The sequence below is a fragment of the Acomys minous genome (genome assembly GCF_964271855.1).
Source record: "Acomys minous genome assembly, chromosome: 5".
Lineage (NCBI taxonomy): Eukaryota > Metazoa > Chordata > Mammalia > Rodentia > Muridae > Acomys > Acomys minous.
The window spans coordinates 94013583-94039542 of record NC_140494.1 but is presented as its reverse complement, the minus strand read 5'-3'; the positions used below and the strand labels follow the sequence as shown (position 1 = coordinate 94039542).

The 25960-nt window shown below is 38.2% G+C and overlaps 1 protein-coding gene across 9 annotated transcripts in view; it reads right to left on the bottom strand.

Annotated features, from left to right (window-relative positions):
• ARHGAP32 (Rho GTPase activating protein 32) overlaps positions 1-25960 on the bottom strand; it is a 234682-nt gene that overhangs the window by 33754 nt on the left and 174968 nt on the right. For 8 of the 9 annotated variants that reach the window (XM_084783262.1, XM_084783261.1, XM_084783263.1 and 5 more), the window contains one exon: positions 25719-25800. In XM_084783262.1, coding sequence (XP_084639388.1) covers positions 25719-25800 — 82 coding nt within the window. Of the gene's footprint in view, positions 1-9782; positions 10187-25718; positions 25801-25960 lie in introns of those variants that run through there. The other variant, XM_084783265.1, reaches the window with a different exon arrangement.

The following is a 25960-nucleotide window of genomic DNA, read 5'->3' as shown; positions in this document are numbered from 1 at the left end:
TCTACCCCAAGTTGTTGTGACAATTATGGAATTTTAGTTTCTTTAAAAAACACAGAAACATTATAAGAATATTCTTTTGTTTTACTCCCAGGTGAAGGCATAGGGGCTACTTCAGACTGTCGGCAGCCACTGACTACGATTTGCCTCGAGCTCTATCAGAAGTATGGTTTTGTCAGCTGCAGACATTTCCTAGACTGTGTGACATTTGCAATTCTAGGAATTCTAGGGCCCTGAGAGGTGGGATGGTGGCTGTTGGTCAGTCAGTGGGGTGGGCTGTGGTTTGTTAGTAGTCATGCTCAAAGAAGAAACAAAAGGAAAGAAATTAGATTCAAGGACCCTCTCCCCTCTATTCTTCTTTTCCTCCTGTTGATAGGGATGAACCAGGTAGGGAGAGGGAAAGGTGGGGGGAAAAAAAACCCTACAAAGTAGCAAAGACCAGCTACAAGCAAAGAAAAAATTAAAAGGAAGAAATTAGATTCAGGGATTTGCCCCCTCCCCTTTCTCTCCTATCTAGTGATAGAAGTGAAACCAGGGGGATAAATGGTGGGAAAAGAAGAACCCACAAAGTAGCAAAGACTGGCTACACCAAGTCATAAACATATTGTATGATTTCCCATATAAAAATTCAGCACTTCACATTCTATAATCCTTTTCATATATTATCAATTATTATCATATATTATCAATTATTCTGTTACCACTAATTAAATACTTCTTGGTTTACTAATTTGTAAAAGTAATTCTGTTTCGTGAAAAGATGTACTGTGATTTTTGTGAGTTCACTTGCTATCAGTATTAAATTTTTTCTAGTACTTAGTAAAAATAAGTCCCTTCATTTGGGGTTTGTTGTTGTTGTAGTACTTTTTTCATTGTGAAAAAGTCTTTATTTTTAAGAAAAATTAACAAGTTTCATTTAGCAAAAGACACCCAAAGTAAATCACAGAACAAAGAAGCTTTAAGTCAAGGCCTCACCAATTCCTACAATATTAGTATTGTGTCTCAATTTTCAAAACTAACTTTCAACAACTTAAACTTAACCTAAAGATTTTAAGTGAAAATATAATCTAGAATGAACATGAGAAAAGTTTCTCTTTTCATCAGAGAGCTAGCACCTTTGAGTTCTCCAGAAAAATCTATGTCCTCAGTGTGTCCACTGTGGTGGGCTTAAAGATCTACTTAACTACTTAACACTACTTAACTCAGATAACATCACTCTTAAGTATACTACCAAAAGTGTTAATTTAAGAAAAGCAAAGAAAATAGTGTTAGTTTGCTCAGTATTACATGCTGAAGAAAAGTCTGCATGAGAAGCTGAAGAGGTAATGTTTAATTCAGGTTTCACAAACTCATGGTGCCAAGTGGGTCCCCAACTTCCTCTTGAGTTATAAACTGCTCTTGACTGCTTTATTGGCTGCCTGTGAAATTTTTTTATTGAATAACTCAAATGTTCCTACAATACCAATCATATCCACCCATGCTGCTCTGACTGCTGTAGTTGGCCCCATAGAAGCCACTCACTGACTAGCTCTCTAGGCTTGAGTAGCTGACACTCTCACGCCCTCTATCACCTGGCTGCTATAAGCCCCACTGTCAGCCCCTGCTGTTGAACTCAGGAAAAGTTCTATGTATCTGTGCTGCATGTTGGTCCTGTCCTTCCACACAGCTGCCATTGCTTCTTCATGGGTGGCAAACTCAACACCAGCTTCTCCTTCACTCTTCCATTAGGGCCAATCTCACTATGAGCTCCCACAGAGTTGAGCGGAGAGCAGATGTAAACGCTGTTCTCTGTTGCTTTGTAGGGCAGCCCTCTCATGTGCTCTGCACTGTGAACTCTTCTGTCTCCATATCTGTGGTCCCCATATACCTGACACCTTAAAAATGCAAAGGGCTCCAAGAAAAGTCCAGGTGCGTCGTCTTTTTGTTCTCAACCTTCAGGAAGAGAAGATGCAGTCTTCTCCTTCATTTATTCTTAACTCTTCAAAATTGCCATGTTTTTAGTTCTACACTATTTCATAGGTATTCTAGAATCAACCTGTCAGGTTGCAGGCTGAAAATCTTTCTAAACGCAATTGACTCTGCACCCAATTATAGATTAATTGGAGGAAATAAACTATTTGAATTACAATTCTGAGTATCCTCAGATATGAACATAGTGTTCTTCCATGAAAAAGTACATGTTTTTTGTTATAGCCAGTCTCAGAAATGTTACAGTTTTTTGTTGCTTTTGTAAATAGTATCACTTTTATAAATCACATTCTCTAATAATCTCATGTAGAAAAGTAACATGGTTGGAAATAGTGAGGTTTTTTTAAGGTTCCAAATCTGCCTCTGTGCAAGCCATATGACTATGAATATACTAACTATAATTCTTCATCTTTAAAAACATTAACAATGAGTCGGGCATGGTGGTGCACTCCTTTAATCCCAGCACTCTGGAGGCAGAGGCAGGCAGATCTCTGTGAGTTCAAGACCAGCCTGGTCTACAAAGTAAGTCCAGGACAGCCACCACTCTTACACAGAGAAACCCTGTTTTGAGAAACCAAAATGAAACAAACAAAAAACCATTAACAGTGGTCTATGTAATAAGACTATTGTCCATTTCAGTACTTTAATTTGTTTGACTAATTGAATCTCTTCTTAAAAATGTTTATCTTAAATACTAGAAAGAGAAAGAAAGGTAAAATAACAGTAAGGATATCTGACAAAGTCACGAGGAATCATACTATTATGTATCTACTTTAAACAACAATAAAACCTAACAACAAACAAAAACAATACCTGTATATAAAGTCTGTATATAAATATACATACATAGTTTAAATGAAATTCTCTCATTTGGGCTGGCAATGCTGTCTCTAAAGGCCAAAGACATCTAACAAAACACCCACAACCTGGCAAGGGAAGCCCTCTTGTGAATTGTTGGTCTAGTTTGCTCAAGACTCCCAAAATATTATGTATTATAGCTGTTGCCCTTGGTTGCCCCCCAGAGGTGAAACATAAGTCCCTACTGCTGAAGACACCATGCACTTCATTACGCAGGGCCCAGAGGCCTCTGAGCTGGAACTGACTGGAGTGCTTCTTTCATAGTCCCAGAAGAGACCATGCAAGCTTCCACGGGAAGGAAGAAGCTGACAGTATGTCGCCTAGGAAACCCAACAACAACCAGCATGGCATGATAATTGTAAGGGTACAGCAGTGGCTCACATACCCTGACAGTAAGCAACAGTCTCTAACTGGACTTAGGACATGCCTGGTACTGGAAACATAGGCATCAAACCAGGGATAGTAAAGTAATGGATCTTAGAGGAGAATCTACAACGGCCACTTTCCTAAACCAGTATTATCCCTACCTACATTCTAAATATTTATCCTTTTCTTTCTTTTCCCTTTATTTATTTAATTACTTTACACCCTGTCCTCAGCTCCCCCCTCCTTCTTCCAGTCCCACCCTAATGTCTCTCCCCCATTCTTCCTTCTCTTTCTTCTCAGAGAAGGGTAGGCCCCCAACGGGTACCAACCCGCCCTGGCATCTCAAGGCACAGCAGGACTGGGTGCATTCTCTCTTACTGAGGCTTTGTAAGGCAGTCCAGATAGGGAAAAGGGATCCAGAGGCAGGCAATAGTCAGAGACAGCACCTACTTTCATTGATAGGGGACCCACATATTGACTAGGCTGCACATCTGCTCCGTATGTATAGAGGGCCTAGGTCCAGCCCATGCAAGCTCTTTGGTTGGTAGTTCAGGCTCTGTGAGCTCCCATGGACCCAAGTTAGTTTACTCTGTAGGTCTTCTTGTGGTGTCCTTGGCCCCTCCAGCTCCCTCGATTTTTCCTTCCGCTCTTCCATAAGAAGCCCAAGCTCAGCCTATTGTTTGGCTGTGGGTCTTTGCATCTGTTTCCACCAGCTATATTATCTCTACCTATATTTTAAATAAATATTTATCCTCCTCAAGGGAACTTTTCTTTGCAACAGATCACAGCAAAAAATCAAAATACAGAGCTGTGGCAGTCAGTCTTAATTGCTACATGTCCAATACAGCTGCACCCAAGGCTCAAGGATATTGTGAAAGACTAATGAAAAAAAGAGACGATGAATTTAAAAGAGTGCAAGGAGAGGCATATGGGAAGGCTTAGAGGGAGGAAAGAGAAGCATAAAATTATGTAATTATAATTTTAAAAAGAGAATAAAAAGAAACAATGCTTTAAACTATTTATCTTGCTCCTGGCCTTAGTCTGAGTGTTTCTTGTATTTCAAAAATAACTTTGGGTCTTTTCAGTTAAAAAACACAAATAGGAAGAGCTTCCCTGTTCGTAACTGATAAAAACTTGATAAAAGGTATAAAATAAATTAGCCTTTACTAGGTGATATACTGTATCTACTAAGATGATCTTTCAGTTGTCTTTATTTTAAAATTATGAAAGTGGTAAATTAAATTCAAACACCCTTTGAAAGCCTTGTATGACTTTCCATATCCTTTACACGTAAAGAGACTTGATGAAGAGAGTCAGAATTTAACAACTGAACTGCAGGCCATGGCAACTCCTTCTGCAGAACTGGAATAAATTTTAAGTGAGTTAAACATTAGGACTGACTTTTTAGTTAACACGCACATACAGAGAGGGAGAGAAGAGAAAGAGAGAGGGAGAGAGATTTTTCCTGTGTGATAGCCTAAACAAGGACTTCTAAACATGATTGGCTGTGTATTAAATGACAGCAAAGAAAAGACAAGGATTTTATATACAGCCTTAAATAGCTCAAAGGGATCCAGTCAAGAGACATAAAAATTAATTTATTTTTGGTATGCCATCGTTGTACAACCTTAAAGAACCTTTGGAAAACAAAGAAGTAATAGTGCTGAGTAAGACTAGCACTTAAATAGGGTTCGGGGAGGAAATATTGATACAAATGAAAGTTCCATTTGCAAATAAATGGACTCACATATTACGTTGTAAGTCACTTCAGCGTTAGCTCCACAAATCTCTAAAGAACACTTTCTAGATGGTGGACTCTAGCATGTAACTCACGTATGAAAGGAACTGAAGTAACAAAGCTTCTAGTAGTGAAAATACAGAATTTTTAAATGCATCTTTCTCTTATACTATTGAAAAAAACTGCATGTGAAGTTCTTAGGATGGATAATGATGCAACAGACTCCTTTATCATCATTTAAGCCTCTTACTAAAAACAGATATGACTTTATGGGGGTTGGGGGACAGGGCCTTGCCCCGCAGCCCAGGATGGCACAGATAGACCCCTCCTCCCTGAGCTCCTGAGTGCTGGGGTTACAGAGTCAACTCCAAGAACATTCTATGGAATACCACAAAGGGGTTTTCTTGTAGATCAAAATGAAGTTAAGTTTTTGTTAAAGAATAAGGACATTTCCAAGATATTCTATCCCTGGCTCTATTCTTATCTTTATAAATGTCTGGTATATGCTTTTTCTGACACTTTATACAGCTCTGTTCCTGGTCTTACAAAGGCAGCACAAAGAAAAAGAAATCCTTAACCAGTTATAAAATAATTACAGGATAACTATGTTCACAGAATGCTTATACTAGGACCTTAGAGATATTAATAAATTTTATTTCAGTTTTTATTAACACTAAATTATTTATATGTATTGAATCACTATTACACTCTTAGAAGTTTATGTTCAGACAGAATATTAAATAAAATGATTGCCTCCCCATTACACGGTATGTTAAGGGTTATGAGAACACTGGCATTTATGACTTTCCTCTTTTCTACATATACAGCAAGATATTATCAAGATAACCTAGCACCCATATTTCAAGTCCCTTCAGGTAATCTGCCAGTAGTCTGTAGCTACATAGTTTGTATTCAGTGTAAAAAAGTTAGCCATCCTGTTATCCTATTTGAGTATTTTTAAAGACATAATGTAAAGCTTCTCAGGTTAGGGATGCTCACCTCATAGTCTGATGAAGGTGAGCCTTTTGTTGGCTAGGCTAGTGAAGCAGTACTGCGCCAACAATATGAAAATACCTTTTGACAATGACTTTTGCTAGATTATAGGCAATTAGTCAGTGTAGGACCTTAGTTTAATGGTGTAGTAAAATGTTTCACTAGACCACACAAATCTAGATTTCAATAAAAATACCCCCCAAACATAAAATTCTTTGGGAAAACAAATGCCAAACAGCACAGAAAATCTGAAGTGCATATAAAATATTTGTTTTAAATAACTTATCAGGAACAGTAACTAAAATGTAATTAGAAAACTCAATTTAAAAGGTGGGGGGAGGACTTCGTAAATCATCTTGGGAAAGGATAGTAAATATTTTATATTAAAAAGTCACTATTAAGGTTATAGTTTAATGTCTAGCATGCTGAGTTTAGTTCTTTTTAAATTATTTTTCCATGGATGCTTAAAATTAGAGAGGAATCTTTATATAACTAGCTTATATAATATATTTTAATCTTCTAGGGCCTACGTATACATTGATCATGCTACATGATAATTCTATTGATTATTTAAGTTTGTTTCCAAGTTCTTAGGCAAGCATACAATGACATTTCTATTATGATTTTTGTTAGCCAACTCCATATACATTATAAAGATTAATTCTGGAACTAGGCTTTAGGGAGAATGTTATTGCAGCAAAAGAGAAAAAAGCGCTAAGTTTTACCTACAAAATTCTAGGCTTCTGAAGAGTGATGTTCAAAAGCCAAAATCCTCAATGTCTTCTGCAGGACCCACTGGAGTTAGCTTCTATTTTTGAAATCAGGATACAACAGTTGTCCAGCTTTAGGCTCCATGCCAATTCTCCAAACAAACTAAAAAATCCTTTAAGTAAACTAAGCTTCAGCTTTTAAAATGCTCTGGATGTTATTGTGGAACAAAAAGTACAGAATCATTTTTGCTCGATATATCAACATATTTGAAAATAAAAAACAGACAACCAAATGAAAAACCCATGATTCTGTAACTGGTTCAAGTGACAGCTGCAAGAGGCTGCCAGAGAGAAAATATCTGGAGCCTGCACAGCTCTTACAGTGATGTCTGACATTCCAACCTCAAAGGGAGGAAACCAGGTATCCTAGGAATGCCTGCTGGGTCCTGCGTGCTGGATTTAAAATGGCACAGCAGCAGTAATAACTCTCTGCTGAAAAAAAAAAAAAAAGAGAATCCTACTGACAGTTATATAATATGTTCTCATTTGCTGATGAGGGAGATGAGCAGCCATTTCAAAGCCATTGCTGACCGGAAAGCAAACCAATGACATTAAAGGCTTTGCAAAATAGGCCTGCAGTGATTTTAAAAAGAGAATCTTTCAGTGACAGAAGAACAGCTCACATGGAAAAAGCTAAGCAAAAAGCAGGCACCCAGTTTCTCCATACGTAGCACAATGCACTTGTTCAGCATGCTTAAGATATATGGATATTTGAATAAACCTGTGTCTGCAAGTGACACCGAAGCAGCATCAGGCTGCTGTCCTTCCCAGAGGATATAAAATGCATAAAATTACTGCACCGAGATATTAAAACCATGTTCCTTGGGAAATGTAATAGTGTAAGATAAGGCTCTTAGTATCTACACTGGTATTTGATTTTCCAGGAAGCTATGTATCCTATTAGAAATATCGAGGCTCAAATCTAGATTATGTGACTTTAGGTTGCTTGTAGATATTTTCAGCTTGCAGATATTTGTTTTTATTCTTAAGTTTCAAATACAAACTAAAATATATATATGAGTGGTTTTGTTTCTCAACTCTTTGCAAAAGCAAAGTGTGTTCTTTTAAAAAAAATAACTTGGTGACTTTACCAACTAAGTTATATAAAAGACTATGACTAATCTCATTTCTAAAAATGGAACAAAAGGAAGATTTGCATTTTACCAGAAGCAAGTAGGAGGAAACATAAGATAGATGTAAATTTTTGGTGCTGAATGTATTTTAATATAAGAATGAGATATATTATATAGGTTACAGATTTTTAAACCTGCTAAGAGGTTTAATATTGCTTAGGCTCTTATTTTTCCAGGATATACTATTTGGTAAGTATAATTTCAAGAAGAAATGCATTAACATGTACATTCTCATAAAAATTAAAGTATGGCAACCACATATTTTAGGAAACAGGTATATCAACGGTAACAGGTCTACCAAAATACTATCTGAACTTTTACAAAATAAAATTTTTTGAACCTTATAGTCAATGGCATGAAAATTCTCTTTCTTCGATACTATTGTTTCTTCTTTGATTTGATTCAAGTATGAGCCTCTGCTTTGCTGCCACTGTGTGTTCTACTGTGCTATGATGATGTGGGCATCAGTACTGCCACAGCTGGGTTCAGGTAGCTGTGGGCATCAGTACTGCCACAGCTGGGTTCGGGTAGCTGTGGGCATCAGTACTGCCACAGCTGGGTTCGGGTAGCTGTGAGGGGTTTAGAGCAAAAGGTGAAAGGGACGGGTTCTAAACCTATAGATATTCTGAGAGTATGGAACTTACAGTAAGCCTCTTTAAAGGCAAAAGGTGGGCTTTGAAGTCAGACCTAGGGATTAAGATACAGTCCTTCGTCCCTTCAAAATTCGAGATCTTTAGCCAGTTGCCCACTGAAACCCTATTTCCTTCATGATGCAGCAGAAGGACAGTCCTCACAGTCACCACTTAGCTCACAAAAAAATGACCCTTAGCTGTGTCAAGAAGTAGGCACTATTCTCTCATTGTAATTTCTCTTTCCCTTTGATCTAAAACCTTCAGTAATCTTCTTTTGGTACATGACTGACCAAGACACTGACTCAGCTTTTCAGACCAAGTTTAGTCACATTTGACTACATAACTTCAAGGGAGACTTGAGCTAACCAAGGGAAGCCACTGACAAATACAGGATGGCTTCTAGTTTTTCCTCCTGCAATTTTCTAGCTAATTTTAGACTTTCACTCTCTTCTACTAAGTACAAGACATTATTATCCGATACTGGAAAGGAGAAAGGGTTGTGATTTCAGATCATTTTGACTGAGTGACAGATGTTACTGTTTTGTTTTTTAAGTCGGCCATGAAAAAAACCCTCTAAATTCTGAAGCCTCTCCACCTAATGTTTGAAAATTACAATACTGATTACAATTTAAGCAATGATAGGTCAACCTTGAAAAGGAAAAAAAACTGCTTGAAAAGAAAAATTAACTACTTTGTGTTTTAGAGAAAATAGTTATTTCCAAGTCATGCTGGTGAAATAGCATAATGAAAACGCTTATCAAAGCATCACATCAGCACTAGTCAAGCAGTCTCTGAGAATGTGCAATCCTTCATGGGTAAAGACAGTGGTCCTGAGGAAGGACAGTGCTGGAAGGAGCAGAATGCTGGCAGGAAAGGGGCAGAAGGGAACTTATTTCCTTATGCTAATCGAAACGGCCTTTCCAGAGCCTGCTAAAGTCGTAAGTAAGTCAGCCCTGCTAATTTGCTAATCAAGCATTGAAATAGTATTAGCCCACAAGAAAAAAGCACACACACACACATGTCTAATAATGAAAACCTCTATTACATTAACTCAGGTCTAGAAGCCCATATAATGGGCTGACCGGAAAAGTCTTTGGGAAAATAATACCTGTGCAGTAAAACTGACAAAATTTCCTTTAAGAAATGATGTTTTTACAAACAAGACAAATATTAATGCTATTATTTAATTTCCAGATAAATACTGAACCACATACTTTCTTGAGAACCAAAATAATATGTGGTCAAATATTATCTAAAAATACCTCCAAGGAATTAGTCCAAAAGTAGTTTGAGTGAAATAATGAATAAAAGACTGAGATCTACTTACCTCTTGTCGGGATGCAAGTTTTAGGAGCAGTATTTAAAATTACTCTGTGGCTGTATTTAGCAGTAGACACAGCAGGCAACGGTAGCTGTGCATTCCGTACAACAGCTTAGGAATGAAGCACACCAGCTCAGACCTCACTTAGCATGTGAGCGCTCCTGGCCAGGTCTCCACCACACTTGGAGGTGCCAGCTGTTTCCAGGTCCCCCTTTCAGAAACGCCTGACCCTGAGCCAGCCTCAGTGAGAGCTGCTTTCAGGAGCTTAATCCTCCTCTCTCAGTCTGTACAGCTTTGCCACACCACAGGAACGCCCCAACTTAAGCTCACACTTGCAGAACAGGCTTCACCAGCATGGCTCCACCCATCAGCCTCCCACAGGTGAGCGTTTCCTGTTCAGAAAGCAATCTTAGGAAACCGCCATTTGACTGTGCCCTTTATGCTTTGCCAGTTACTTACTATTCAGTTATTTGTGTTTGGTAAGTGGGTGGGGACAGTGTATCTGACAAAATGAGACATGTTTGGCTAAAGTAAGACAAGAAAAGTAAATAATCAAGTAGGAAGTATGGCTAGTGAAAGGCTGAGTCACGAAACCCACTGCAACAGGCTGAGGGAACAAACCTTTCACTCTCTTGGTTGATACTAAGATATGCTTGTTATGCTGCTGACATGTTTTAAAATGCATCCATTTACACAGCCTGCCTGAAAAATTCTGAGAATGGCAATGACTCATGGGTGAGGGAAAAGCAAAGTTCACTCAGAACTGAAAATCCAGAGCTTCCAAAACAAACTTTCATTGCACGTGTGTGAGGCTCACTTTATCATGGACTCCAAGGTACTTCCTGTCCTCTACTGGAAACATTTATCAGCAAAGGAGATGGTCCTCAGCCACCACTACCAAGTCAGCAGTCAACCAGTCTTGAGATAATTAAAACATTATCATTAATTATCTGCATAAATACAACTCACTTAGCCTACATTATCACCACTGAACTGTTTTTTTTTTTTAATGAACTAGAAAACACTGACATACATACTGTTTTTACTACTTCCAATATAAATTAACCTGTCAGATACTGTTTCCTTCAACAAAATCATTATTGCATGCCAAACACAACTCTAAGTACTTGTAAGTCTTCATCCTAACTCTATAAAGCTGATATTGTTATCTGATCTTACAGATGAAGAAACCAAGGCAGAGAGGCTGAGCAATGTGCCAGGGCTGCGTAGGTGTTGGGCAGCGGAGACAATGGCCTTGGAGTGTTTACCATGCACCATGTGAGACTGGTGATTACATTTACTCTTTCCTCCTTTTTTGAGCATAGCTCTGAATATAAAACTGTTGTTAAATGGCAAGCCACAGAGAAGAAAGCAATGAATTAATTTTACTTTAAAATACAAAAGAACACAGAAAATCCCATGTGTGGAAAGAACGAAGCAAGTTAATTTTCCACCAGTGCAACAGCTGTGGACTTAGGGGTTTTTTTGAACAGGATGTAAGGCTCCTAGAATTTATTCCTGAAAGAGAAGACAAACCCTTTTGTTTCAATTTAACAACACCTCTCCCACCCAATCATTTCTTTGCTCAATACTAAACACATCCAAGGAGGACAAGGGACAGGGAGAGGAAGAGGTGCTGGAGAAACGACTCAGTTCGTAAACTGCTCTCCACACAAGCACTGCAGAGTTGACTTAGATCGCCAGCACCCGTACAAAGTCTATACTCCCAGCGAATGTGAGAAAGAGATAGGCAGGCACCTGCTGCTCACTGGCCAAACAGTCTTGCTTAACTGGTTGGCTCCACGTTCAGTGAGAAATTCTGTCTCAAAAAGTAAGGTGGAGAGTGATTGGGAAAGACAGCCAGCATCAACCTCTGGTCTCCACATGTATGCAAGGGTGTGTACACACCACACAAATGTCTAGACACATACGCACTCTCCACACAAACACAAAGAATAAAGATGGAAAAAAAAAAAGAAGAAAAACATATAATGTAGAAAAACCACTTTGCTAGTACCCAGTACAATCCACAAAGCCCTTATATTACCTAAAATATTAACAGGTAAAAATAAATAAATTCCACAAAAGTTTATGTAGATGTGAGAGAAGTGCACAATTAACAACAGCAACTCTCATGTTAAAATCAAAGACTGGCTGAGCAGTGGTGGTGCACACCTTTAATCCCAGCACTTGGAAGGCAGTGGCAGGTGGATCTCTGTGAGTTCAAGGCCAGCCTGGTCTACAAACGAGTCCAAGACAGCCAAGGCTACACAGAGAAACCTTGTTTCAAAAAACCAAACCAAACAAACAAACAAACAAACAAAAAGAAAAAGAAAAGAAAAAAATCAAAGACTGTTCTCTATACTATGTGTCCAAGACAGCCAAGGCTACACAGAGAAACCTTGTTTCAAAAAACCAAGCCAAACCAACCAACCAACCAACCAACCAAAACAAACAAAAAGAAAAAGAAAAGAAAAAAACAAAGAATGTTCTCTATACTATGTGGAAATATATGAGAGAGTGTATACAAAATCTGGCAGACTTGGGAGTAAAGTCTACACTATGGTTAACTGTGTTGGGATGACGTCATCCTTTTCATAACGCACTATACAGCTAGTTATGTAAGATGTAACAACACGGAGGAGTGACAAGCACAAGGGACCTCTCTGTGCTATTTTTGCAACTTTTTCTAAGACATTTCAAAATGAAAATTTTACAAGTATCTCTAACTTAAAAATGCACTGTATTGTGTCAACTATTGATCACTTAGGGCAAAGGCAAAGTCATTTCTCATTTTTCCCTTCACATTTAACAAAATGTTCAGAGCTATCTATTTATGATAGATGGAATAGGGTGGGCCTTGGTGTGTGTATGTAGGACACACAAGGGAGAATTTACTGGGAAAGCAACTGGCTATATTCTCTCTCTCCCTCTCTCTCTCTTTCCTTCCCCCTCCCTTCTCCCCTCCTTCCCCCCTCCCTCCCTCCCTCTCTCTCTCTCTCTCTCTCTCTCTCTCTCTCTCTCTCTCTCTCTCTCTCTCTCTCACACACACACACACACACACACACACCTGGTCTTCCTGCTGGCACTTTTATAGACTAAAATTCAGACAGCTCTGTATCTTAACACTCCCTTGGTCCGTTCTCTGGAAGTTCTTCCCGGATATACTCATACCTTCCCTCCCCATTTCCCTTAGGTCTTTGTCCAGAAATAGTTTTTTGGCAATCCCATCTCTGAACACACTTCTCTTCTGAAATCTCAACCCCATATGAACAATATCCCAAATGCTCTGAACCCCTCTCTCAGCTGTATTTTTCTCTACAGTACTTACCTATTATACTACATATATTACTGATTTATTCACCACCACCACTCCCTTTCATAGCTCCTTCTCAACTCCCCCAAGGATGAAATTCTATCTGTTGTGTTCTATTTCAGCTATAGCTTGTAGTATGTGCCCAATAATTACTGACCAGGGAACTGGGGTATTATTATTCTCAATGGGAAGACACTTGGCCTAGCATGAATGAGGACCAGGGTTATATCTCTAGCACTATACAAGATAATAAACAAATATGATTTATAAATGAAATCAATACTTGAAATAGTTTCTTGAAATGGTAAAGCCTAGTTAGGTCAGGAAAAGGGTGGCTAGGGGCTTATTCCTAACATAGTTTTAAGGGGATGTGAGAGGTTAGGAAATATTTTTGATGGCTCTTGTCAAAGTTGTTTTCAAGTATGTACCATGCACAGAGGAGTCAAAATTGCATAAAATGGAGGAACACAGGAAAAGGGGAAAAGCATATAAAATTTCTAGGGTTCTTTTCCTCATGCAGCATAAGACAATATTACCCTGTCATAATCTTTACACTGTTTCAGGGTAGAAACTCATGCAGTCTAACACTCCCCTGACTCTTCTATCAATGACACTGACTTTACCACCCAATTCTTCTTTTTAAAATGATTATCATTTAAATTTTATTGCTGCTGTAAGTATTTTGCCTGTGTGTATGTCTGTGTACTATTTGCATACATGGTGCCCACAAAGGCCAGAAGAAGGCATCAGATCCCCCCTGTAAATGGAGTTGCATAGGATTGTGAGCTACCATGTGAGTTCTGAGAATAGAATCTGAGTCCTCTGGAAGAGCAGCCACTGCTTTTGACCACTGAGCCATCTCTCAGGCCAAACTTCTTAAAGTACCAGCCTCACATATGCATATGGACATCAGGAAGAATATTCAAGACAACAGTCCAAATATGATAAAGAAAAGTGCAGTCATTTCAATTAAAGTGACACTGAAAGAATATGGCAATAAAGGAGCTAGAAACTCAATGAAGGAAGCAAGGAGTGAGTGAGCAAAAGGAAATAAAGTAAAGAACTGTAATTAATTAGCAACTTCACAAGTAAAACAACAAAAAAGAAAGCAAGACATTGAAGACCATTTTCTTAGAAGAGCACTGCAAGGAAATGTTGCCTTAAAAGAACACTGGAGGAGGCAGAGGGTAGGTATTATCAAAACATGCTTAGGGACCTCTCAAAGAACTAATACAAATTAATAACAAATTCAACACTACAGGCTGGGAATGCTACTCTGGGACACAGTCCTTTACCAACAAGCAGCCAAGGCCCTGGACTCCACTCCCAGCACTACCTCAAACAACAAAGAAACAAACAAAAACTATGAAGAATGTTAGGTTTTATTCTTAATTTCAAAACTATGCTGATTAAGGCTGATATGCTAACATACTAAATTATTTTTAAATAAATGTAAAGATCTCATCCCCTATGTGCTTAATTATAAGGTTCTTCCCAAAAGTGAAAGCTCAGCTATTTCTGTATCTGCTATCAGAGGAAAATAAAACTGGCTATTACCAAGCAGAGGACAAAAATACATCATGCAAACCTATTTATGTGACCATCTACAGAGGCTGCTTCTCCCACCATTGTACTATAAATACTATAATTAGGGCCTGAGAGATGACTCAGCAGATAACTGCACTGCAGTGAAGCTTGCAGATCTCTGAGTTCCATCCCTGGGACCCACATGATGGAAGGGGAGAAGTGACTCGTGCAAGCTGAACTCTGACCTCCACACATGTATCATGGCATGGACACACACTTTGTGTGCACAGTCATTAAATACATGCAATAAAAAATAATTTGTAATGTATTGGATAGTTTTAAACAAAAAAATTATGTGTATCAATTACATAGATCTTGTTTCTGACCCAGAGATCAATTAACATGAATCAGTGAACATGAAACTGGAGCACAGCTAGGAATAGGGTGCTTGCCTAGCATACTTGAGACCCTGGCTTAAGGTCCTGCACAGAAAAGAAAGAACCGGCATTCAGACAGACAGATCTTTTTTACTTTAGCTTAGCTACAATTGTTTGTTTTTTAACTCTACTGCTTCAAATTGATATTTTTTATATTTCATTTTTAGATTTTTAAAAATTATTAATTCTTGAACAATTTCATAAATGTATTTTAAAGGATTTATTTATTGTATGTATATGGGTGTTTTGCCTTCATATGTCTGTGTACCACTTAAATTCATGATGCCTGCAGAGTTCAGAAGGGTGTCAAATTCTGATATAGAATGAATTTTTAATATATTCACCCTCCCTAAATCCTCCCCCTATCACCCTCTCAACTCTCCCACCCCGTTGCACCCAACTATGAGATTACTTTCTAAAGAAATTACTTCTTGACCACGTGCCCTGAATGGGGAGACCTGGTGGCACTCAGAGGAAGGATAGCAGGCTACCAAGAAGAGACTTGATACCCTATGAGCATATACAGGGGGAGGAAGTCCCCCTCAGTCACAGTCATAGGGAAGGAGAGTAAGGGGAAAGCAGGAGGGAGGGAGGAATGGGAGGATACAAGAGATGAGATAACAATTGAGATGTAATATGAATAAATTAATAAAATGTTTTTTAAAAGAATATTAAAATGAAAAAAATTACTTCTTTCCTGATCTGTTCCAGTTTATATGATCCAGCTAATCTTGGGATTAGGCCTGCTCTGTTCTATGGACAGCCTACAAGATTAAAAAACAAAGCAAACAAACAAAACAAAGCAAAAAAAACCAACTAACCAAACAAACAAACAAAAAACCCAAGAAGATTCTCACAGCAGCCACAAAATGCTAACACCTCCTCCGCTAGTGGAAAGATTATGTGTCTACCACCTTCCTGCCCTCTAACAGGATTTTTGTCTGACTGAAGCTTGCACACGTTTAATGCATGCTGTCACAAATACTGCAAGCTCATGTGCACCTGTACAGTTGAGTCTGCAAGACAGTGTTTCCTTGAAGTCATCCACCACCTTTGGCCCTTACAATCTTTCTGCCCCATCATCTGCTAAGATCCCTGAGTTTAGCATGAGAAATTAATGTCCAATTTGGGACTGAACACTCTACAGTCTTTTGTTCTCTGCATGTTGATCAGTTGGGTCTCTGTGTTAATTGCTACCTACTCCAAGGAGAAGCTTCTCTGATGAAGGTTGACAGATGCTCTGATCCACGGGCACACTGTTAAGTTGTTAGAGCGTGTGGCCACATAGCTCTTGAGCCTAGGAGAGGACCCAGTACTATTATTCTGCTAAATATGCTCAACAGCCATAGTATTAAATGCTCAATGGTCATAGTATTAAAACTACTACTAAGAGCTTGTTAAGTTTTTCTGCCCAACTATTTTAGTCATGGTTCCTAGTCTGTTGTGTTTAGAAGTTCATATCTCAAAAGGAGACTTCAATTTCATTCTCATATACTATTTATGTTCCTTAGAGGAATATTTCACATTGTTTCGGAGGGTGGTAATGTTTGTGTGCTATGCTTTGAGGTTTATATATATATGTAAAGGAAAGTAAGGCTGCTGGGGATCTTTTGGTCCAGTGATTTTTTTTTTTAACATTAAGAAATTGGAAGTCATTAAAAGATAGTCTGAAGGAACAAACAAACAAAAAAGCATGCTTTGCTTCTCACTAGTTCTCCAGATTCTCCTCCTCCCTTTTCTTCCTCCTCGTCACAAACAAGGTTAGATAATGTGACAGATGTAGAATGTCGCCAAGGAGGTTATTTTTAAATGATCAAATGTTGATACTTGTGATGAAGCTATGGCATGAGAATTTACCACATAAGCTTATGAGCAAAGTATACAGAGCAAAAAGAAGAATCACTCCAAGGTGAAGACAGGTCAATAGAAAGTAGCCGTACAAAGAATGAGCGAAGAGAGGGAACAGAATAGAGCCCGAGATCAATGAGCAAATACCATGGAGTGCTAAGTGTGTGGGTAGAAGAGAGAAAACAACAGTTGGCAGTACTTCCAAACTGGTAAAAGATGTCACTAGTTTCTCAGTGGACACCAAGCAACACAACCAAAAGAAGACGCATTTCCTCACCTCACAGAACAACTGCAGCTTCTTCCATCACACTAGACCCTATTATTCCCTGCTTTTCTTTCTTTTTTGTTCTCTTAAAATTGTATCTTTTCCCTCATAAGCACCATGCCTGTTCTCAGTCTTGGTTAGGACACAAAAACTCAGTTTCATTTTCATCTACACAAATTATTGAACACAATAAGAACATAAAAAACAAAACAGCTTAAAAAGGAAAAAAATCCCATTGCCTTGTTGTATAATAGTATAGGGAGCTTTAAGTTTTCAGACTCAAACTATAGTTGCATCTTTCCGATTTGGCATCTAACACTGACAGATGGCAATGTTAAAAATAAATAGAACATTCAAGTTGTTTATACTGTAGGCAAAGACAGTTTTAAAGTGTGAAACAAGCCCAAGGCTGATTGAATTTGCATCATCTCTTTCGATCTGTATTAGGAATGCACATTCCCTTAAGCCAACTCTGAGCTGTTTTCAAAAGATAAACCATTTGCTGTTGAAGGTATATTTGTTTTTCTACTAATGACTTAAAATTAACAATGACTTGTAATTCTGCTAATATAAACCCTTCTATAAATGATTAACTTTCTCAGCGGTAAAGGCTTCTTTAGTTATTATTATGAGAAGCATTACTTTTCCATGAATAACATGAAAATATGTTATTAATGCAGATAATTTTAATGCCAACGTTAAACTATGTTTTTTAAAACTCTGGTTATAGGATACTTCTGATAGAAGTTATCAAAGTTGGGATGTAATGACTTGTAAAATTTTAGTTTACAACACAGGAAGACAGATAAGAAGCAATGCTGAAGAAATTACAATATTTTTTGTTGTGCTCATAGAAACCCATCAATCACTTTAACAAGTGGCTTTAAAAAATCTGACACCATTTTTACAACATTCAGCAAAACAAAACTGGAGGGGAAGTCCCTTAGTCTGGTAATAAACATCAATGAAACTGCACACAGATAACATTTCTCTCGATGGCCAAAGACCATAAATAAAACAAAGGTGAGTATGCTTTTGAATTCTATTTGGTTTTGTACTGATGGGTCCCACCAAAGAAAACCATGAAGAAAAATTAATAAAAGCTCCTAAGTCAATGTTGCTGCCACACTGGCCAAATGACTTCCAGTATACCTCTTTATCTTGTTTGGTTTCCTACTGTTGCATTACAATAGACCTTTTCCTCTCTGAATGGTACTAGGAATTGAACCTCAATATACACTATGGAATACTATTCAGCTATTAAAAACAAGGAATTCCCGAAATTTGTGGATAAATGGATTGAGCTAGAAATGATCATAATGAGTGAGTTAACTCAGAAGCAGAAAGACTCAAATGGTATATATTCACTTATATCTGCATATTAGCCCAACGGGCATGTCCCACGAAAGCCTTCACTTACCAGGAAACAGAGACAGAGGAGAGGACATTCTAGTGGGACTCTAGATGTGAGATTCATGAGAGAAAGGCAAAGTAGAAGGACCCAGAGGGTCCTAGGAGCCTACAAGTAGAACATTATGATAGGCAGATTTGGGCACAGGGGTCCCACTCAAACTAGGCACCAGACAAGGACAATACAGGCGGTAAACCTTAAACCCCTACCCAGATCTAGACAATGGACAGAACACTCTCCACAGTAAAGTGGAGAGTGGGATATTACGTTCTCACACACTCTGGTGCCTCACCTCTGACCATGTCCCCTGGATGGGGAGACCTGATGGCACTCAGAGGAAGGACAGCAGGTTACCAAGAAGAGACTTGATACCCTATGATCATATAGAGGGGGAGGTAATCCCCCTCAGGAACTGTCATAGGGGAGGGGAATAAGGGGAAAATGGGAGGGAGGGAAGAATGGGAGGATACAAGGGATGGGATAACCATTGAGATGTAACAAGAATAAATTAATAATAAAAAAAATGGAAAAAGAAAAAAAAAAAAGAATAGTCACTAAGCATTTCGATGTCTAGCAAAGTTGTATTTTTTTTAATTGGCTGGAAAATAAAGACATTTTAAGAGAAGCATAAAAAAAAAAAAAAAGCAATTCATGACCAACAGGCCAACACTGCAGTAAATAAACAATCCAACTACCCAGAAAAAGTAGCCACAAAATTACAGATAATTGTAAATGGTGTTAACTGTCTATTTGGAAGACAGTGGCTAGCTAGCTGATGGGATTTTGTTGTTGTTGTTGTTGTTTGGAAGATCCCACTATGAGATGTCTCTAAGACAATCAATGGCAATGATCCCACAGACTGAGCGAAAGGATGCAAACAAGTGTATCAAGCTAATCACAACTGAGATCAAGGAAACAGAGGCAATCTGCTAAGTGATGAAGTAGATTACAAACCCAAAGTAGCAGAAATATTAATGGCCACTACATATTAACAAAGGGAAACACAAAGATAACAACTGTAATATACATGTATAAAACGTTGGAGCTCCCAGTGTCATTAACAAATACTGATAGACATAATAGGACAATATGGCCTAAGACAATATAATGGGAGATTTCAGTTCCTCACTTTTAGCAATAAGTAGATCAACCAGACCGAAAAATCAACAAATACACTTCAGAGTTCAACTGTACCATACATAAGGTGGACATAACGGAGAATATCTCATCTGAAAATGACAGAATATACATTCTTCTCAGAGGTTCAAGTAACAGTCTCTAAAACAGACTGCATTCTAGGTCACGAGACCAGTCTTAACAAACAGAAAAAAGTTGCTATTTTCATCTTTCTATCTTCTATAAAATCTCAAGCTACACAAATACTTGGGATATTGAACAAAATATTCTTGAATGACCAGGACACTAGAGAAGTCAAGGAGGCTGGGCATGGTGGTGCATGCCTTTAATCCCAGCACTCAGGAAGCAGAAGCAGGCAGATCCATTGTGATTTCAAGGCCAGCCTGGTCTACAAAGTGCGTCAAGGACAGCCAGGACTATTATACAAAGAAGCCCTGACTTGAAAGACAAATAACAAAAGAACAAAGACAAACAAACAAAAAGAAGTCAGGGAGGATACAAAAGTATTGCTAAATAAAAATGAACCTCAGAGGTGCAGCAAAAACAGTTTGAGAAATGAAGATTTACAGCTATGAATGCTTAGCTTAAAACCCCCATGGAGTTTAAGTAAATAAATTAATGATGTACTTAAGTCATAGGAAAATCAAGACCCAGCCAAAACCAAAACCAGTAGGAGAGAGTTAATAAATACCAGGGAAAAGTATTAATGAAATGGAGACTAAGAGAACAACGTAAAGAAGAAATGAACCAAAGAGTTGTCTCTTTGGGAAAAAAAGAAAAAGACTGATAATCCCTATCTAATTTAGCCAAGAAAGAACTAGAACACCCAAAACAATAAAACAGGTACAATAAATTCCAATGAAATTCCTATCATTAGAAAATAATTTGAAAACATTCCCCACCCCCAAAATATCTCAGGATGTAAAAGATTCATCACTGACTTCTCCCAGACTTCCAAGAAGTTTTAACCTTTAGTTCTTCTCAAACTGTTCCATAAAGGAGAAGCACTCCAAACGCTTTTGTGAATCTAGTGTTACCCAAATACTAAAACCAGATAAAGACACAACAAACAACAAAGAATCAAAGCCTAATTTCCACAATGAATATAGATACAAAAGCTCTCAGTAAAACACTTGCAAAACAAATACAAGAGTACATTAAGATCAAACATCATGATCATGTTACATTTGCTTCAGGATACAAGAATGGTATCCTAGCTTGCTTCCGTGATAAAACACCATGACCAAAAGCCACTGGGAGAGGAAAGCATTTATTTCAACACACAACTCCCAGGGTCACAATATATCACTGAGGAAAAGTCAGGACAGTTTTAGAAGGTAAGAACCTCAGGGTAGGAACTGAAGCAGAGGCAATGAGGAAGTGCTGCTTATTGGCTTGCTCTCCATGGCTCACTAAGATTCCTCTTTTATTCAACCAAGGACCACTTGCTCATAGTGGGTTGGGTCCTCCCACATCAATATTTATCAAGGAAGTACCCCCACAGCCTTGCCCACAGGCCAGTGTGATTCTCAATTAAGGTTCCTTCTTCCCTGATGACTGTAGCTTGTGTCATGTTGACGAGGAGGGGAAAAAAAAACCTAACTAGCACAGATGGTTTAACAAACAAAAAGAATCATATAAATAGACTTAAAGACAGAAATCTGGTGATAATTTCATTAGATACAAAAAAATGCCTTTGATAAAGTTTGAGAAATAATGAAAATTCTTGAAAAACTTGAGGAATAGAAGGAACATACTTAAATATAAGAAAGGCCAGATACGGCAAATCTATAGCCTATGATACAGTAAAAGGGGAACTGACAGCATTGTTACTAAAATCTGGAGCAAGATAAGCTTATCCAGTCACTTCAGTCTTAATTCAGTATAGTGTTTTAAAGTCTTAACTAGAATAGAAGAGCATGAAGAACATGTCAAAGAAACATGAAAAGGAAAAGATCAAATTCCTTATTTGCACACAACTAAGACCCTATAGACTCGCCCAGAAGACTTTTAAATTTACTAAACACTTTTAACTTAAAAGATAAAAAGGTATATAATCAGCACACAAAAATCAGTAGCTTTTCAACACACCAACAATGTACATGCTGAGAAAAAAAATCAAAGGGAAAAAGAATTCACCATAGTTTAAAAGATAAAATAACAACCTAAGAATAAGCCTAAGCAAGGAGGTTAATGACCTATATGATGAAAAATTTAAAAAAGAAAAGAAAGAAATTGAAGAAGACACTAGAAAATGTGAAGACTTCCCATGGTTGTTGATTAGAACCAATCTTATAAAAATGGCTATATTACCAAAAGTTAACTATAGAGTCAATGTATTCATCACTAAGATTCCAACAACAGTCTTCACAGAACTTAAAAAAAAAAAAAAATCCCGAATATATAAGGAAGCACAAGAACCCTGAATACTCAAAGTGATCCTAAGCAGGAAAAGCGATGCTAACAGCACCACAAGACCTGATCTGGAATTATGCTACAGCACCCAAACAACATAGCAAGTGACTGGGTCTTTCTCTCCCTCTCTCTGCCCCTGCCCCCTCTTTCTCTGTGTACCCTTTCTCTCAAGAGAAGACAGTAGAATGGAATGTCTAGAAATAAACCATGTAGCGTCAGCCATTTAATTCTTTCAAAGGTGCCAGAAGCATGTATAGGATTCAAGGAATCACTTTGGGGAAAGTAGATATCCACATATGGAAGAATGAAACCTGATACCTACCTCTCATACTATACAAAAGTCAGTTCAAAATTTATCAAAACTTAATATATATTCTAAAACTTAATGTAAGAGTTAAAATGCCTATAGGCGGAGGCAAGTGGATCACTTTGCCTTCGAGGTCAGCCTGGCCTACAAAGTGAGTCTAGGACAGCCAAGATTACAAAGAAACCCTGTCTCAAAACAAACAAACAAACAAACAAACAAACAAACAAAACACACAAATAAAACCAGTAAGATGAGCTGGGGGCAAGCCTTTAGGTCATTTTCTTAATAAGTGATTGATGAGGGCATGCCCAGTCCATTGTGGGTGATGCCATCCCTGAGTTGGTGGTCCTGAGTGCTAAAAGAAAGCAGGCTGAGCAAGCCATGAGGAGCAAGTCTGTAAGCAGCACCCCTCCATGGCTTCTGCATCACCCTGCCTTCCTTCAATGATGACCAGTAATGTAGACATGTAAGCCAAATCAGTACTTTCCATCTCAAGTTGCTTTGGTCATGATGTTTCATCATAGAAGCAGTAACCTAAGACAATGACTAGGACATGATGTGACCCATTGTCTCACATTCCCATTGCCAGGCCTTTCCTATCACAACAAACTGTGTTCCTTCAAAAACTAAGTCAATACAAGGCCCTCCTTTTTAAGTTGCTTTCTTCGTGTATTTTGTCCGAGCAATGAGAAAAGTAATTAGCACACCACTTTTGGACACATATCCAAAGGAAGTTACATCAGCGAACCATAAACACTTGCACATTTATGTTTACTGTTGTAGTAGTCACAACAGCCTAAATATGGAACCAGACAAGATGTCCATCAACAGATGAATCATTTTTTTAAAGTGTGGTACATACACACATCTACTGTAAAGCCAGGCGTATCGGACTGTCAACTGAGATTAGCTATCATATAGTCATTTACAGGAAAATGGATGGAATTGGAGTCATTGTATAAAGCAAAATAAGCCAGGCTCAGAAAGACAGCTATCATATCTCTTACAAGTCAAATCCAGATTTAAATATATACATTATGACACGGAGTAGGAAAGTGTCTAAAGATAGGAGAAATAAAAGATAGTAATGAGGAAGAAAAAGGCCAAATTCACACATACATTTTGCTATGTGAAATCTAAAAGTACAAAATATTGTCTGGTCTTCCTCAGGTGCAGAATTTAGATATCATGGAAACAGATGATCTACTTGAAGGGGAGACCAGAGAGAGGGGAGAACAGGAACAGGTGAGGGTAGTTGCAAGTGAATATGAGCAAAGTACAGTGGTGTGTATCTATGTGCCATTATGAAATCTAGTAATTTTACATTAATCAAAACTTTATTTTTTAAACGTACATACCAGAAAGATGAAAACATGTCCAAAACTTACATGTGATTGTTTATAGCTTCCAGAAATACAAACCACTCCACAAGGACAGGCAAATGCTAAGTTATAGCTATATTATAGCATGGAAAGCCTTGAAAACATTATGCATAGTGAAGGAAGTGAGTTTAGAAAAAGAGAGTAGGGCAGAAGAGAGTTCCCAACGCCTGCTAACTGACACAGGGTTTGTTTGGGGATAATAAAAACGGTCTACATGGGCTTTACAACTATGAGGACACTAAAGGCCATGTCTTATATAGTTTATAATATAAAAAGTCTTGTTAGCGTGTGTGTGCTGTGTCTAGGCAGGTGTGCCACAGGACAAGTGTGGCAGTCAGAGGACACCTCTGTGCAGGCATCTCTGCTCCTTCCACCTTTACATGAGCTCTGGGGATGGAGCTCAGGTCACTGGCCTTGAGGGACAAGTGCATAAAATATATTTTAAAATTTCTTTTACATGACTTTATGCCATATTGTAGGAGAAACCTACACCAAAGTTACTAATAAACATTCATCAATCAAATACCCTAAGCAGGACAAAATGTCTGAAAATGATAGAAAATTCTGGATCAAGTAGAACTGCAGACAACACTGTCCTGAATAATTTTTTTAACTGAGAAATAAATTTAGTCTCCCTGAAATAAATAACTGACCATGAGAGGAACTGAAACAACGACCCTCCTAACCCGTGAAGAGGTACACCGTGAAAGGCTGCTCCCTTCAGCTTTCTCACAGGTTCAGCCGTGCCTGACGTGTGCTGAGAGCAGAATGGCAGAACACTCAATAGGAAAGAGTAAGCTTGTCTTTTCCTGCTTTTCAAATATGGGTTCTAAACTCCAAGTACTGCAGGCAAAACAGTTCAAATGAAATTGGGGGTCCAGAAAAGCCTTCTTCTTTCATTAGAATGAAGGGAAAGAGCAGAAGAAAGTGAATTTCACTACTGTTCCGCCCAATTTCATTGTTCTTAGTTTTCTTTTTAAAAGTTTATATCAAGGCATGTGGTTTACAGCTCTAACCCTAATGCTCAGGAGGCAGAGGCAGGTCTGAGGCCAAGCTGCCTACACAGTAAGATCATTTCTTTAAAAAAGAAAAATAAAAATGCATGTCAAATCAGGCACCTTCCCACTAGAAAGGAATTCAGTAGACTCCTGCCCAGGTGAAACCACACAAATAAATTTAAAAATCCCCAATTCTCTTCATTGCTTAAATCACTCATAATACTACTTTACTTCTTTATAACCTCTTGTACATATTTATATAATATAAATAAACTACATGACTAGAAATGCTGTTCAGAACAGTTTTCATGCCCATTCTTACAGACAAAATGCATGTTCTCTGCATCTTTTAATTTCAACTAAGCACACCACTCAGATAAGGTAGGTTATCAGTCTATCAGTCTCTCTGTCTCTCTCTTTCTCTCACTGTTCCGTGTGTATGTGTGTATGTTATTTGAGAAGTAGTCTCATATAGCTCAGGCTGGACTCAAACTCACAACATAATTGAGTCTGGTTTTGAATTCTGGGTTCTCCTGCCTCAACCTCCCTCATCCTGGCATCACAGATGAAGGTCACCAGAGGTGGTGTCCCATGCTACTTCTTTAACTTCCACTCACCTCATCCATCAGAACTACTACTAGATCATTATAAAAGCAAATAATAACAAAGCTTAATCCAACCCACCGTCCATTAAAATTGCCTAAAAAACTGAAATCACATAAAGCATTGTGAAACACTCTACAAAAGGGAAAGCATTTAAAAATCAAAACCATATAAAACATGCATTACATCAATAAATGCAATTACAGCAAAGCAAGCAAAAACACCTTCTCAAAATACACTGTATATATCTGCAACCAGCTGGCCACAATCACACAGATGGAAAGGAATATACTCACCTGGTTTTGGCACTGAGTTGGTCACTGACTGAGGAACTTTCTGGTTAATTAACTCGACACAATGACCAGGGAAGAGTCCCACCTAAAGAAAAGCAACAAAGAGAGGGTTCCAAACCAGCAAATAGATCAGAGTGTGAACACTGCCAGTTCAGTTCCAGGAATGTAGTACACAGCCCCTCCCAAATGATTCTAATATTCCAAGGCCCTGAATACCAGATGATAGTTACACAAACAAATAATAA